At 38.2% G+C, this 14,379-nt stretch overlaps 1 protein-coding gene across 1 annotated transcript in view; it reads left to right on the top strand.

Annotated features, from left to right (window-relative positions):
- The window catches only part of THSD7B (thrombospondin type 1 domain containing 7B), a 296,014-nt gene that overhangs the window by 51,765 nt on the left and 229,870 nt on the right, over nucleotides 1-14,379 (top strand). The window contains exons 2-3 of the mRNA XM_077784906.1: nucleotides 731-824; nucleotides 2,745-2,918. Coding sequence (XP_077641032.1) covers nucleotides 2,780-2,918 — 139 coding nt within the window. The 5' untranslated portion in view covers nucleotides 731-824; nucleotides 2,745-2,779. The remainder of the gene's footprint in view (nucleotides 1-730; nucleotides 825-2,744; nucleotides 2,919-14,379) is intronic.

Raw genomic sequence — 14,379 nt, 5'->3', positions numbered from 1 at the left:
TGGCCTTCGTAATGTAATTTATTCATGTTTCGGTAGATAGCATATGTTGCCTGTGCAATAATTTTTTATCGTATCAGGACAGAACAGCTACGGTTCCAAACTGTGTTACACAAACCTAGATACACAGACAAATTTTCATTGTGCATTGCTGGGGTGTAAATCAGTGGAATCTATTGAGCTCTGCTGGGGTGGAGGAGATTAGAGCCAATGTCGTGGTGTCTAATTTATTTCTGTTTTTTCTGACTTAATGTAATCTCTGTTCTTGCTCAGTGGGGAGCAGCAACCAGTTATCTTTGTAGTCCTGCCCAAAGACTGAAACCCCTTGTTTTGGGCAGGAGGCTGCTACTCCCAGGGATGTGCTGCTGTGTGCTGACCCTTTGAGTGCAGAGATGAAGGCAGTGCATTGAGAAAGCAGCTCCTGAGCACTACTTGTGCTTCTTTAAAAACCTCAGCATCTTTATCAGCTGTTATTGGAGGTTTCCTTGGATTTGCCCATTTCACACCCCTGCCTGTTTAGGTTGTGTTGTTTTTATGGCATTTTCTGGCCCTGGAGAGCTGCCCTGCAAGTGCAGTGAGTGCTGTCTGTGCAGGGCTGGGTGTGTGGCTGCCCTCCAGTACTGAAATCTGAGCATCTGAATACTTTCTTCCCTGGTTTTGTTTTTTTGTATGTGAAACATCCAGAGCTGGTGTTGGAGCCAGTGTCACTAACTCCTTCTCCTTCCCTTGACAGAAAGTTGGTGACTCTGTTTTCCCACCGTCATAGATGGTGACGGCGATGCTGAAGGCACTGGGCGAGTTGCTCCTCCTCAGCTCTTCTGTGTGAGGTGAGCAGCCATCCTGATGGGCAAAAAATGATGAGCTGCAGGATTTCTGAAAGCCCTTCTTCCCCACACCCCAGGACTTCACTGCTGCGTTGGACTTCTGAATGATGCTCAAGATTTCTGAGCTAGTGTGCTTTCAATGAGGCCATTTGTGGTCTGTGTTACATTGCCTGGGTGCTGGGACTTGGTGGGTTGCATTCTGAATTAAATGTGAATTCTGAAGAAAATTAACTCGGAAAACATAAGCAAGGCATTAATGTGGTCCCTTGTCCACGTTACTGTATTTGGTCAGGTTGATGGGTTTTTAGGTTGGACATGAGCTGCTGTTCATCTGAAATGCAGGAATGAGCTAAACCAGATAACAGATATTACATTGTATCTCCCACTGTAGTTAGTCAATATCTGATTAAATGTAATTGCATGAATTTATCATGATAGAAACTGTTTCAAAGTAATTTGAATACAGCCTGAAATTAAAAGCTCTACTGTATATTCAGTGTGTACAATTTCCAGATTTATCTTCAGTTTCTTATCAAGAATGATGCTGTTTATTATGTGCTATGACAATGTTGCTTTTCATAAGGTTAGGAATGTAATAGAATTTTCTGGACTGAACTTCTAATAACTGATAATTTTAATGAAAATTACCAAGATTATGCCCGTGAAGACAAATCTTGAAGACAAGTATTATCTCCATCCTTATGCAAGTACAGATGTGACATTTTTAACTATAAAAGTAGGATTAATCACTAATAAGTAGAACTATGTGGAGAATTTAAGTATGGTATAAATACAAAAGCTGTTGCATCAGAAAAATTAATATGGAAATTTATTTCAGAAACTTGTTTGATGTGGAAGTACCATGAATGTTTTTTAAGATTTCTAAATTGTTCCCACCTGAATGTGGATGAATCCCAAATAACTTGAAACTCATGTGAAGTTTGTCTAAGTATATAGTTGGTTATCTTGTGGAATGAGAGACACAAAGATTGGAATTACTGGACTGGCTTGGAATTTTTAAGATTTTATTTTGTTGTGTGAGTTTCTTAATCTCCACTGTTTGGAGCTTTTCTGTAGTACGTAAACAATGTGGGTGTTTGCTGAAGCTGGCGTTTAGGAGTTGGTCTCCTGCTTTGTATGGGAGACCCAGAGAAACATTCCTCCTTGCTTCCAGCACCACTAATCTTAGTGAATTGTGTGGTCTAAAACTGCTGCAGCAGCAGGACTTGATCCACTCCTGTCTCATTCACAGTGTGCCTCTGGTATTTGTCTGAAGTGTTGGGGAGCTTAATTAAAATCCCTTAGTCAGAGAGACCTCTCTGCAATAACTGGTTGCTGACCTGGAGCTCAAAGATCCAAAGGGACTTGTATGAGTGTCCCAAATTCCACAGAAATGCCTGTGTAGTGTCTGGTTTTCCCTTTCAAGCTGGTCCATCATGTGCTAATAAGCAACCCCCATTTCCCTGCTTTTCCTGCTGCATTTCTGGAGTTGCTCTTGTGCATCCCATGTTTGCACAGGGGTTGGAGCTAAAACACCTCCAGGCCTGGATCTTAAATGTAGGGCATGGATTTGGTGCTGAATTTTGTACATGGAATCCATTCTCACTTTGGTTTAGTCTGCCTATAACAAGATAACATTCTTGCTAAAGATAATAGAGAAGAGAAGGGACACACAACAAACAGAGCCACTGGATGCCTTGCCATTTATTGGCACTGGCAGATTTCTTCTTAAGAGCCTGCTAGAAGCATTTACAGTGTCTTTGTAGGATGGGATTGTAGGTCCTCTGGGAGCTTGTCCTCATCAAATCTGGCACACAGGGACTGGTAAATCTGCAGTGGCCACCAGGTTACCCTTAGCTGAGCCTGTTGCCTTGGTGCTTTACATATTTTAATAAGCCTTCTTTTTTTTTTTGTTAATTCTAGGACCAAAGAATACAAGAGACTGAATTATCTGAATTATGCTTCTACAACAGAACTGGGTTTCTCCTCATAGGGCATGGCAGAGCCTGGGGAAGCCCTTCCTTTTGTTTGTTTTCTTCATGTTGCAAACAGCTGATCTGCAAGCCAGGAGAGGTCACCAGTTTGTCTGGAAAACAGGTAGGAAAAAGATATGTTAGCTTCTCTGCTAGGTATTTGCTGTATTAAAGGGTGGTATGATTGTCCTTTCTCCATTCTGTTTTAGTTCAATAATAAATTTTAAGTCTGATATGTCTTCTGTTCTATTTTTTTTTTAATTCTGAAAAATAAAAGGAGTTAATCTGTGGTTGGCATTAGTAATCTACATGTCTGTTGCAATTATGCACCCAGAGCATAATTCTGGACTCCTTAATGCTTGTCATCTAAGAGTATTTTTACTGGATTATTATCCTAATGTTGCTTTCTTTGAAATATTTAATAATTTTCTAAGTTTTGCATGCAAGGGGCACACCAGCATCTCTCAGGATGAACTGAGTCAGAAGTCCATGCTCTTGGTCAATCTATTTGTAATTCCCTTGGTACATTTAGTTAATTATTTCTGTCCCTCAATCAGGTTGGACACATGCAGTGGTTGAATGTGTACAAGGGGTGGAAAGCTGTGAAGATGCTTTGGGGGCACCACAACTCTTGGTGCTGGAGTGGGTGGGTGGAAGGTGGGGTGGTACAGCTGCACACAACCAAACATGGTGCCACAGATGTTTGCTTTGTAGCACAACACACAGCAGGCAATGTTCAACGAAATGGAAAGATTGGTTAATTTGGGAAATGTTTACTTAAAGTGCTTAATCAAAAATACCCAACTGAACCAGGGGTTTCATTGCCCAGGATCCCTTTGAGGTTTGGCCTTTTATGACTGAGCAGCACAGTGATTAAATGTGATGGAAAAATAATTTCCCTTTTTTTTTTTTTTGTTTTTTTTTTGTTTTTTTTTTTTTTTTTTTTTTTTTTTGTTTTTTTTTTTGTTTTGTTTTGGAGAGGTTCTTTGTTATTTTGGTTATTTATTTTTTAATTACATTTCTGTAGAAGGTAATAGGCTGAATTAGTGGAATAATGAAGCAGTTTATCTGGGAGAACTCCTGTCCTTCTGATAGGATCAACACAAACTTTTTTTCTTGCCTGGCTGCTAGAATAGGAGGCTGGGGAAGGTCTGGTAAAGTACAGCATGATACTGTATTTCTAAAGACTTTTTCATTACACTGTCTAGCATGTGAAACAAGGAGGAAATAAACAATGACTCTCTTTTCTTCAATTCACTGTTATTTATATGATTTTTGAGCAAGCTTTGAAAGGTAGAGTTGTTTTCTTAAGACAAATTAGAGCCTTCAGTGCTGTCTGTCTTCTCTTCAGTCAGGGCTGTGCACTGTAAATCATAGAACTTTAATTTGACTTGATGATTCCAACTGAAAACAAGAAGCTTTCAATGCTTCAAAGGCATCTGGGGCAGATGTAATTAGAGCTAAGAAAATTTGGTGCCCAGGATTGTGTGGGCACTATGCTCTGAAAGCCCCACAATAGGATTGTTGTTAAGGTTCCTCTTCCAGATGCACAAGAAAATTGTTAGTTCTTGTGACTCCCACAGTAGATTAAAAATATCTGATCTCTCTAGAGTCACTTTAAAAACTTCAAACCCTAAGAGTATTTTGATGTACTTTCTCTGCTTATGGAGTGGCGTGAGGTAGAAAACAACTTTGACTGATATGTTTTCCATATGAAAATACTTGTGAGTTCCAGCTAAATGTATTGTCCCAATTTAGGAAAAAAAGATTTTTCTCCAATATTTGTAAACATTACCCCCTCCCTCCCTTTATTTTTTCCTCATTGAAGGATTTTGTTGAAAATTAGATAAAAGTCATATTTAAGGCCCAAATGTTTAGTTCCAGTTTGAAATGAATAGTATATTCACCCAAAACATTTTGTTTTGCTGAGAAACTAAGTGTAATTTGTGAAACCCCTACTTCTTCTGCAGTAGTAGTGAAACATCAGCATTTCTAAATCCCGAATCTTGTGTTTTTGCAATTGTCCTGAGAAATAACACAATGGTCAGTAAATGGCAGTCTGCTGTCAGGGTGGCATATGGGGCTTGGTTTTGGAAGCATTTTCATACCTTAACCAAAAAGGCTTTTCAGGTAAGATTAGTCACAAAGGTTTGTCTTTTGGGAAGAGAGGGGTGGTGACTTAAATGGAATAGGTGGATCTGGAGAGGTAGAAGTGTTAGCATAACCTCTTGCAGTAAGATATTAATGATAAAGTAACTCTGGGATGTGCATCATGGGGATCTTGATCTATTGAGGCCTGTGGCTTGTATAATAATTGTATAAAAAATCATCCTATAGTTTGAGGACTTTTGTGCCCAATACTAAATAATGAAAAGTTAATTAAAGTGCAGCACAGTGAACCTAAAATTAAGTAACTTTTAAAATAAAAGCTGAGCAGATCCATTCCAGTAGAAAGAAAACTTACAGCTGTTGTCCTTTTTCTTAATAAAACAATCTGATGAGAAATGAGCAATCCATAATGGGAAAGGTGATGATTTGTTCTGTTTTTAAATCTTGAATTGTCTGTTGTAAGCATGGCAAGTTACTTACCTGCTGGGGAGAAATTCAACTTCTTATTGAAATGTCATGCTTTATAATTAAATAAGATTATGCTACTGAAAGCTCTGACTTTATGAAAATGAATTTATATGTACTGAAATAAATTTTCCTAGCACACATAAATCCAGGGAGGCATCCTTAATATGGATGGGGCTGGGGAAAAGGAAAAACATCATATCATTGCTGCAGTTTATAATACAGACTTTTTTTCAACTAAATCCTTGACACTATCTAATGAAGACTTGTACATTTTCATTCTGGGCTTGGTGGTTTTGGTCTAAGAGAAAACAATGGTACTGAAATCACTGCATCTAAAAAAAACCCCAGGCTCTGAAATTCTAAAACATGAGAACTTGGCAGTGTGAGGTAATTTTATACATACTCTTCCTTCAGCTATTCAGAGGGCTATCACTTGCATGTTGCTTATTTGTGACCTGTCTTAAAACCATTTGTTTTGAGCTTTTGCCTTCTAGAAATTACAAATTAATATCTGTACCCTGTGTCCTCTGGTTTCCAGACATTTCTTGTCAAATACTGATTTAGTGGCCACTGAACATGAAAACAATAGTCATATAAGCTAAATTACTCAGCAACATCAAATAGCTGAATAATTTTCTTGCACTTGCTAAATTTAATTGAACCTAAATTCTTGTAAATTAATAGCATTTAATGCAGTTGCCAATTAGCAATTTGAATATTTCACCATGTTAATTTTCTCCAACACTTGAGTAGTCTTATGAGTTCGTGGAATTTCTGCAATGCCAGTATGCCTATGTTGTAGTGATGGCCATTCAGGGTTTAAAAACTCTATATAGAATATTGACACATGCGTGAGTCCACATCATAATTATAATAATCTAGTTTTTTTTTTTTTTTTTTTTTTTTTGGTGACTCTCTAAAATTTAACTCCAAAATCAGAATCAAGTGTAAGAAACAAGCAAATATTGAGTATTTTACAGGAAGGGGCTGATAATTAAGATTAAAAAGTGCTGGAGTGTCTCTTTCCAGATACTCTTTTTGTAGCTTGTGGACAGGTTTCTGGCTCCCCTTCAGTGCTGGTGTCTTCAGCTCTTCCATGAACTACACCCCAGGCATGTGCTGTTTCCCCCAAAACACAAACAGAAAATGCAAGATATAAGGGACATAGCCCATAAAAGGCTCTCAGAGCTAAAGGAATGACATGGGTTTATTTTTTAATGAGGGAAATATTGTAAAAATATTTTTTCTAGGATGAAAATGCCCTAATTTTTAGAAAAACGTCTCTTTAATCCTGGTAAAAATGCTATCTATCATGGAAATCCTCTGTCTGCTATGGAAGGGAGGAAGGGGACTGTTAGAAACCCAGATGTTGCGTCCCAGTGAGTTTTCCTGCTCTAGAAAAAATGAATCAGGATGGCTATTTAGCCCAGCAGGGACATGCTCCCTGATATGAGTGGAAGAGCACTGAAAGTGAGGTATCAGACTGGGAAATGGGTTTGTAATGATTCTGATCACAGCAGAGAGATTTTTACCTGAGGAAGAAACCATTAAACGTCTGGCGTTTGTGGGCTTTTGGGAGCCAGGTGTGTGAGCTGTAAGTACTCCTGCCTGAGGTGAACATATAAAAACTTTAATTCTGGAGTTACTACCTGTATTTGAAAGTCGTCCTTAAAATAGGGTTAGCAGATGGGTTTTGATCTTTAGTCATTCTTCAGAAACAATCCATAATGGAAAAGGGACAAAATGAACTTTTCAGGGAACAACTTCTACTGTGGAGGAACCTTTGAACCACCCGTGAGTGTGGGTGAGCCAGCCTTGGCTATGATGAAAAAGGCCTTTTGTTCTCTGTTCTCTGATAATACTGCCATAAAATGCCCTTTCTCAAGATTGTAATTTCATGAAGGTCAAGTGCTGGTTTGGAAGTGCCTTTGACCTTATGTCTGAAAAGACAAGCTTTTACCTACGTACACCAAATGTTAAAAGGAGTCCAGGTGCTCAAAGGACAGTAGAGCTCAAATCTGCTGAAGGGAGACTCAAAAATAGCTCTGCAACAAGTCAAGTTTTCCCAAAGCTCAACAAAATGAAGAGTGATTATCTGTCCTAAATGAGGTGATTTCTTTATTTGGTGGGACAACAGCTCATGAATGAAGCACAAATACCTTTTTAGTGATTTTTGTGTGGTGTCTGTATGGTTTGTGGTGTATCTGACTGATTATTCCAAACTTCTCATTGTGTGGTAAGCATTCTAATTGTGGCTTGTTCTTACCTTGCCTTGACGGATGGAGTTTTAAATGCTGAAACTTCCAAGTGGAAATTTGGCCTTGATATAATCAAACTTTGTATGATTCAAAAGATCTTTGCTATGCTAAGAGGTTGGAACAGAAGTGATGCTCCGGGGTTATAGAGTGCAGTCTTGCAGTATTGACAGCAGAAGCAGTTTGTAGTTTTAAATCTATTAAGTTCTGTTCTCAAAATAACCAGGACACTGCCATAAACCTGGTAATGAGAAGTTGTTCTAAAGTGATAAATCTTCTAATTTTTACCTTTACTTTATTCATGGTTAGTTTATGCTTCTGTTCCTGAGGCAGACTACTCTTTAATTTAAGTAATTCTTCTTTTGGTCATTGCTGTTAATGCATTTATGAATTGAGGATACCAAGCTTCTGGACTCCTGTGAGTAAACCTATTTCTTAGAACTGATTGTTCAAATGAAATATTTTCTTAGAACTGCTCCTCAGAATTATATCAAATCTCAATTAAGATTTCACCTACTGATGTTTTACTGTATTTAACTGGAATTATAAATGTCTGGCTTAAAATATCTCAGAATAATTTTTTAAAAAATATTTTGTAACGAACCGTTTCATTTGAAGCAGTGTAGTTGGTTTTAATGTGTTGGTGTGGTTTCATTATGTAGCAGTTAAAAAAGTGATTTAAATAAATAATAGTACTTAGTTCTAAATTTGTCTAAAGTAATTACTTACAAATAACATTTTATGAGACAGTATAAATTATGTTTCTATTTCTACAAAACATTTTAATAAAACATTAACATTTGAAGATTCAAAGGAAGTTGTTTTGCAAAATTTCATTAGGAGCAAAATTTAATATGCTGGTTGATATTAGTCACTGATATTTGAGAAGCTTTAAGAGTGGCCTCAAAGCTAATCTCACATTTCCTCAGACAGAAGTGCAGCTGTTTCAGATTGATAAATATTTGGTTTTCTTTCTTCTTTGTTCCTTACAATTTCCTGTCCACATTTCCACCTTTGTGTTCCATGAGTCTCAACATTTTATTACATTTGATTCTGCTGCTCCACCCATCTTATTCCACTTCTGATATTAGTATCGTCATCTTGTCTTATTTTCTCAACAGCTGAATCCAGCTTGTCTTGGAGCTGTGGAGATGCACCTGTTGCCTTAATTTATAAACCTTTGGAGGAATTGGTCAATTCATGTTTAGATGAGTGAGACATTTCATAGTTGGTAAAGACCTTGTGTCCTCAGCCAGGAAATGCTGGGGAGTTTGGCAGAGAACAAGACAAATCTATACCAGGAGAGTTCCATAAAAGCTGGATTTTCCAGCCTGGTCTTTTTCCATAAAAGCTGGATTTTCCAGCCTGGTCTTTCCTCCAGGTGCTGAAGGTCTGCTGCTGGGTTGGATAAAAGCCAGGGCAGCCCATGGCACTGGGCTGGAAGTGCCGTGTATGGGATGTGGATGAAGGACCTGTGGCACTGAGAGTGCCAGCCAGCATGGCAGATGTTGGAATAGCTCCTGGAGGAGTTTGGGATGCTGGTTAGAGATACAGAAGTACTTAAACTGGTGCTGTTTTTCCTTGTCTGTAAAACTTAGCTTGTTTATTAGCTCTGGTTTCCTGTGGGGAGCTGTGGACAGCAGAGGGAGGCTCTTGGTGGCACTGCTTAAAGAAGGAATCCTTGAGTTATTGTATTTTCCTAGAAAAGCACTCCAGCAGCAGTACAGGCACTGAGTACCAATCCAAGTAAAAAGGCAAAAAAAAAGTAAAAAAAAAGTGAAATAAATGCTGAAATTAACCCTTGATGTGCCTGAAGTAGGAGTTCCTTGGCAGAGGCGAGTGCTGAGCCTGGCTGTGGGCTGGCTGCCTTCAGGGGGGAGCTTTTGCAGCATGTGCCTGATCATTTTGTTATTGTTGGGCTTGCAAAACTATTTTAGCAGTTCTTTTACAGTAAGGCTGCCTGCTTTAGCAAACATCTTTGTCAACCAGCATCAGATGTTCAGTAGGTGGTGGTTTAAACTAGATTACACAGGAGATTCACACTAATCTTTTAATGTCCCTCTTCTCTTGAGAATAATGGTTTTTGAGAATAAGGTGCTTTTTTCTGTTTTTTTGTTGGTATTGGGAAAAGTATGTTAGGCTTCTTATCCTTTTCTTTCCTCAATGGTTACTATGGGAACAGAGCTGGGGGTCACAGGGGAAAATCTGCAAAAGTGGTTTCTTTTAAATAGTTCATTTTAAAAAATAAAAAGATAACTTATTATTGGAATTGTGGTACTTTTCATTCAACTTTGTTGGATTGTATTGTTGTACATATTTCAGTCACAAAAGAAGCACAGTGAGTGGCAAGAAAAACAGATTGGGATGTTTTTGTAGTTTTTCCTTGGGGTTAATTTTTTTTTTTTTTTAATTGAATGCAGCTGTTGGAAAGATTTCTGTTGTTATGTATAGGCAGAGCATTAAAAATGGATGATCACATTTTCAGCCTGTTTTAGTGGAGTACTAGATTTAATTATTCTGCTGCCCTTGTTCAGAACCCTGCAGGTTTTTTTTAAATAAGTCTATCTTAAGGGTTTTACTTTGCCACTTAGTTGAATGGCTTCAGTATATAAGGGTAATCACTTCCTCATTCAGCTCTTGTGTAGAGCACAATTGTGGGTGAAAATAACATAAAATTGTATTAGAAATCCCTAAAATACATGTTGTTGTTCTCAGTATGCAAGTTATGCTGCAGACTCTTTCTAGGGACTCTTCATGAGGTTTGGGAAGTCTGCCCTCTGATACCCTTATTCCCTAAATTTTTTTCTCTGCTGCTGTTTTTGAGAATAGTCCTGCCATTATAATTTTATTATTTTTCTTTCTAAAAAGAAAAAAAAATGCATTCTTTCTTAGCTTCAAAAAATGTGCATGGCAAAAGCTGGGAACACTTAATAGAGAAGATGGAAGGGGTATTTCATGGTATTTCAGGTTATTTCCATAGTCCTGACATGATTTAATTCAGTAGCCCTCAGCTAGTGGATAGATATGATAAAATGACCACTTAATGCAGGAATTTTGAATGTCAGAGCTTCAGTTTGCCTGGACTGAGACCAGTCCAAGTGCAGGGTGTGATTCCAGAGGCACTGCCTGGTCCTTGCTCTTGATGCCACTGCCTGGTCTCTACCTCTTTGCAGAATTCTGCAGTTTCTTCTTCCAGAGCCCTTTTAAAGCCCATGGTTGGATGCGTCTCTGTGTAGTACTTGCTTGTAATAGTGATTTAGGATTATAGAGCTAAGTTTGGAAAAGCATGTTAAACCCTCATTGTAGTGGTTCTAAATACATTGGTTCTGTATGCTGGGGGTGAGTTGTAGACAGTTGCTGGAGCAGATCCAGCTTTTGTGTGGTGTGTCCTGGAAGGCCAGCCATGAAAAATCACTTTTCAAATGAGAACTTAATAAAAACTTTCCTGCTCTGAACGCTAAGCCCTGCTCCCCGTGCGATTAGTGGTTTCATTTCTTTCCCAGCAGTTGGGTAATGATTATGGCTCCAGATGCTGCAGGAGTGATAAAGAGAGTGATTAATTTCACTTGAAAGGGCATATGTTCAAAGAGGAGCCAGCCCAGCGCCTCCAGCGCAGAGCCCACGCTGCCGAGTGCGTGTGCCGTGTACCCGGCTGATCCCAGGGACAGGACCAGGCGACTCCCCTGACTTACCTGAAGCGATGTATTTGCTGCTTAGTTGTTGTATTATTTTCCCAGGATCTGTTTAAAAGCTCTTCATAGCTCTGTAAAGCAGTGCTGTCAGATTTTCAGCTTTGGGGAGGGGCTGATGTCACCAGCACAGCCCAAGTAACTGCGAGCGAGCTCGGGGCTGTGTTTATACCCTGTACAGAATTAAGTGGAAATGAAGGGTTCGTGTTCCCTGGCTTAGTCAACAGCAGCTTTAAAGGTGTTCCTACGCTTCATTTGCAAGAACAGTTCATGCTGTATGCCTCTGAAAAATCCTGACATTTAAAGCATTATATTTTCAATATGCTTAAAAATTAAATGTGCATGGTAGGTACTTCTTTAAGTCTTTATCAGGACCTTTTTGACCCATTGAATAAGTCAACAGAAATATGAATCATGACTGGGCATGCCACCCATGTGGTTAAATCCAGGGGACATCTGGTGTTTATTGTGTTACCACCTGAAATTTTTCACATTTTGGTGTCTTCTGGGGTTTATTCTGTCACCCCTGAGATCCAGAGACCTTCAGATTTCAATAGTATAATAATATCCACCTACATGTGAGGCACGTTTTACTTCTCTACATGGTGACATTTATAATCATAACTTTCACAGGTTTGAAGCTGCTGAAGGGAAAACTTCAGTCCTTCTGACATCTTTAACATCTTTTGACCCATTAGTTACATTTATGTCACTCATCTGCTTCTAAGCAAAACAAACAATTTCTTCTATCTGTTGAAAATCTTCACAGTGGAGACACTGGATAGAGAAAAAATTATTTCTGTACTTTAAATTTTCTATGCATTCAATAAATTTTGATGTGTATTAGCTGCAGAGTTTTGAAGCAGCTGTCTGGATGGGGTACAGAATTAGAATTTTTACAGACAAGGATTAAAAGGAGGCTTTATTGATTAAACACCAGAAACTTTCTGGAAGTTCTGTTATTAACTATAGTGCTCATAAGGTAGCACTCATGTTTTTATTGTCATTCCCTTAATATTCTTTGTTGCATTAGTAAAATAATGCTGCTTCAAGCAGAAGGGAAAATTAATTTCAGTGAATTGTTTGCAGCTCTGTGTATTAAATGCGTATGGTGTATAACTTATTTAAACTTCAGTATTTTCAGTTAAATTAACTCAGTACATGTTTTTCAACTGGCATTAAATATTTCATAGCTGCCGTATAGCTTATCTTGACTTAAAACATTGCTAGTGTGAAATTTGTGATTCTGCTGATTGGAGCTTGTGTCTGCATTTAACAGGAGGCTCACTTGGATTAGTTTTGAAGTTGTAGGAATCTGATAATGAGGGTTTATCCAAACTTTTAACTTTTATTGATCCCACTTTTCTCTTAAGGAAATATCAGTCCACTATCTTCTGCATTCCTCTGCAAAATGCCAAGATGAACTTGCTTTTAGGGTTGTCCCCAAACAATTTTAAACATGAGAAAGTGTGCAAAACAACCTTCCCCAAACCCTGAGTACATCCTTGCCTGCACAGCACTGGGAAAATTATCTGTGTGTCAGAGTGTTAAATATGTTCTTAGATGCCAGTGCTTCTGTGTGTCTTTGTGTTTATTTTAATTTTTGCCTGTGTTTTATGTCACCCGTGTATAATTACAGTGTTGCCACCCAGCCAAGGGCACTGTCATAGTGCAGAAATAGAAACAGAGCTGCAGTGTTTTGAGAAGACTGGGGATGGATCAAATGAGAGACAGGGAAGTCAGAGTAAATGATGACAGTAATGTTATTGTGCCCTAAGGGTCTTGCAAAGTACAGTACTTAAAACCCAATTTTTTGCTTTGTAGATAAGTGAACGTGTCTCGGTTAAATCAATATACGTGTGCAATAGATGATAAAACTTGGTATTACATACCTCCTTTGATATTTTTCATACTTACTGCTTTAAAGGTAGCATTATATTTATGTTCAGAACACTCCAAAGTACTTTATGCCTTTTGTTATGAGCTTTCGAACATGTTGCTTGGTTTAGTAATGGGAGCTCAGGCAGCCTGAAATTGTCACTCTCATGTTGGGTATTTATTGATGGTTAATTGACTGCTGACCTTTGCCAGGACTCCCTGCAAAGAGCAGGGAGTGATACAAGGGGATAGTAAATCAAGGAAATTGAAAAGCAGGTGAGAAAAGGTAATTCTATGCAGTTGCATTTAAATTTTGAAGCTGTTTTCAATAGATAAAACCAAAGGTTAAAATCAAACAACTCCTCATCCCCACTGCTTTTCTCATAGATATTTCAATGTGCTCCAATATGAAAAAGAAAGTTTTACTCACTCTTCTTCTTCACTGTGATTTACTCGTCCTTGATTGATTTTTTATTTTTAATGGATGAGCCAGCTTTCGAAGTCTTCAGAATGATTTAATTATTACAGCACACAGGGGCCCAAATCAGATTAAAGGTTTTTTTGATATAGTTTATGGAATAAACCAGCAAACAGATGCAGAGGATGGAAGGCTGCTGGTACTCAAATCAACTAGATGATTCTGCAGGCAGAAGATTCCCCGTAGACCTTAACTGAAAGGTCAGGAGGCAACCTCAGTATGTGCCATTTAATCCAATGTCATTGGGATAAATGTATTGTAACTGTGTGTCTGTGGTGTATCAGGAACTAAAGAACTGGTAAAACTCGCAGTGTTCTGACTATATTGCCAAATAAAGCTATGCTACATTCAATAAAGCAATTACATAAAAAGCATTATAGTCAGCTTCAATTCCAATACCAGCAGCATGATCAATCATTTTCAATCCAAAGGATGGTCTAATCGCATTTTGTTGCTGCTTTGAAAGGTTACATTACTCAGTTATCTTGCAGCTGAGCAACCTTTTCATGCTTGCTTCATGTAGGATTTTATAGATGTTCTTTCTTTTACTCTCAGTGTTTTGGTATGGCCTGTTTAGTGAGAGTTTAAAAATTTCCCTACCCTTTCCTCATCCCTATAACTTTTTACAGTTCTTAAACCTTTTTGGAATAGAAGACCTAATTGTCATGATCAACAAACATGATTGTTTTTCAATCTTTTTGCTCCTGG

The sequence above is a fragment of the Lonchura striata genome, chromosome 8 (genome assembly GCF_046129695.1).
Source record: "Lonchura striata isolate bLonStr1 chromosome 8, bLonStr1.mat, whole genome shotgun sequence".
Taxonomy (NCBI): domain Eukaryota; kingdom Metazoa; phylum Chordata; class Aves; order Passeriformes; family Estrildidae; genus Lonchura; species Lonchura striata.
Note: the sequence above shows the minus strand (reverse complement) of the source record. Positions and strands in the feature narration are given on the sequence as shown.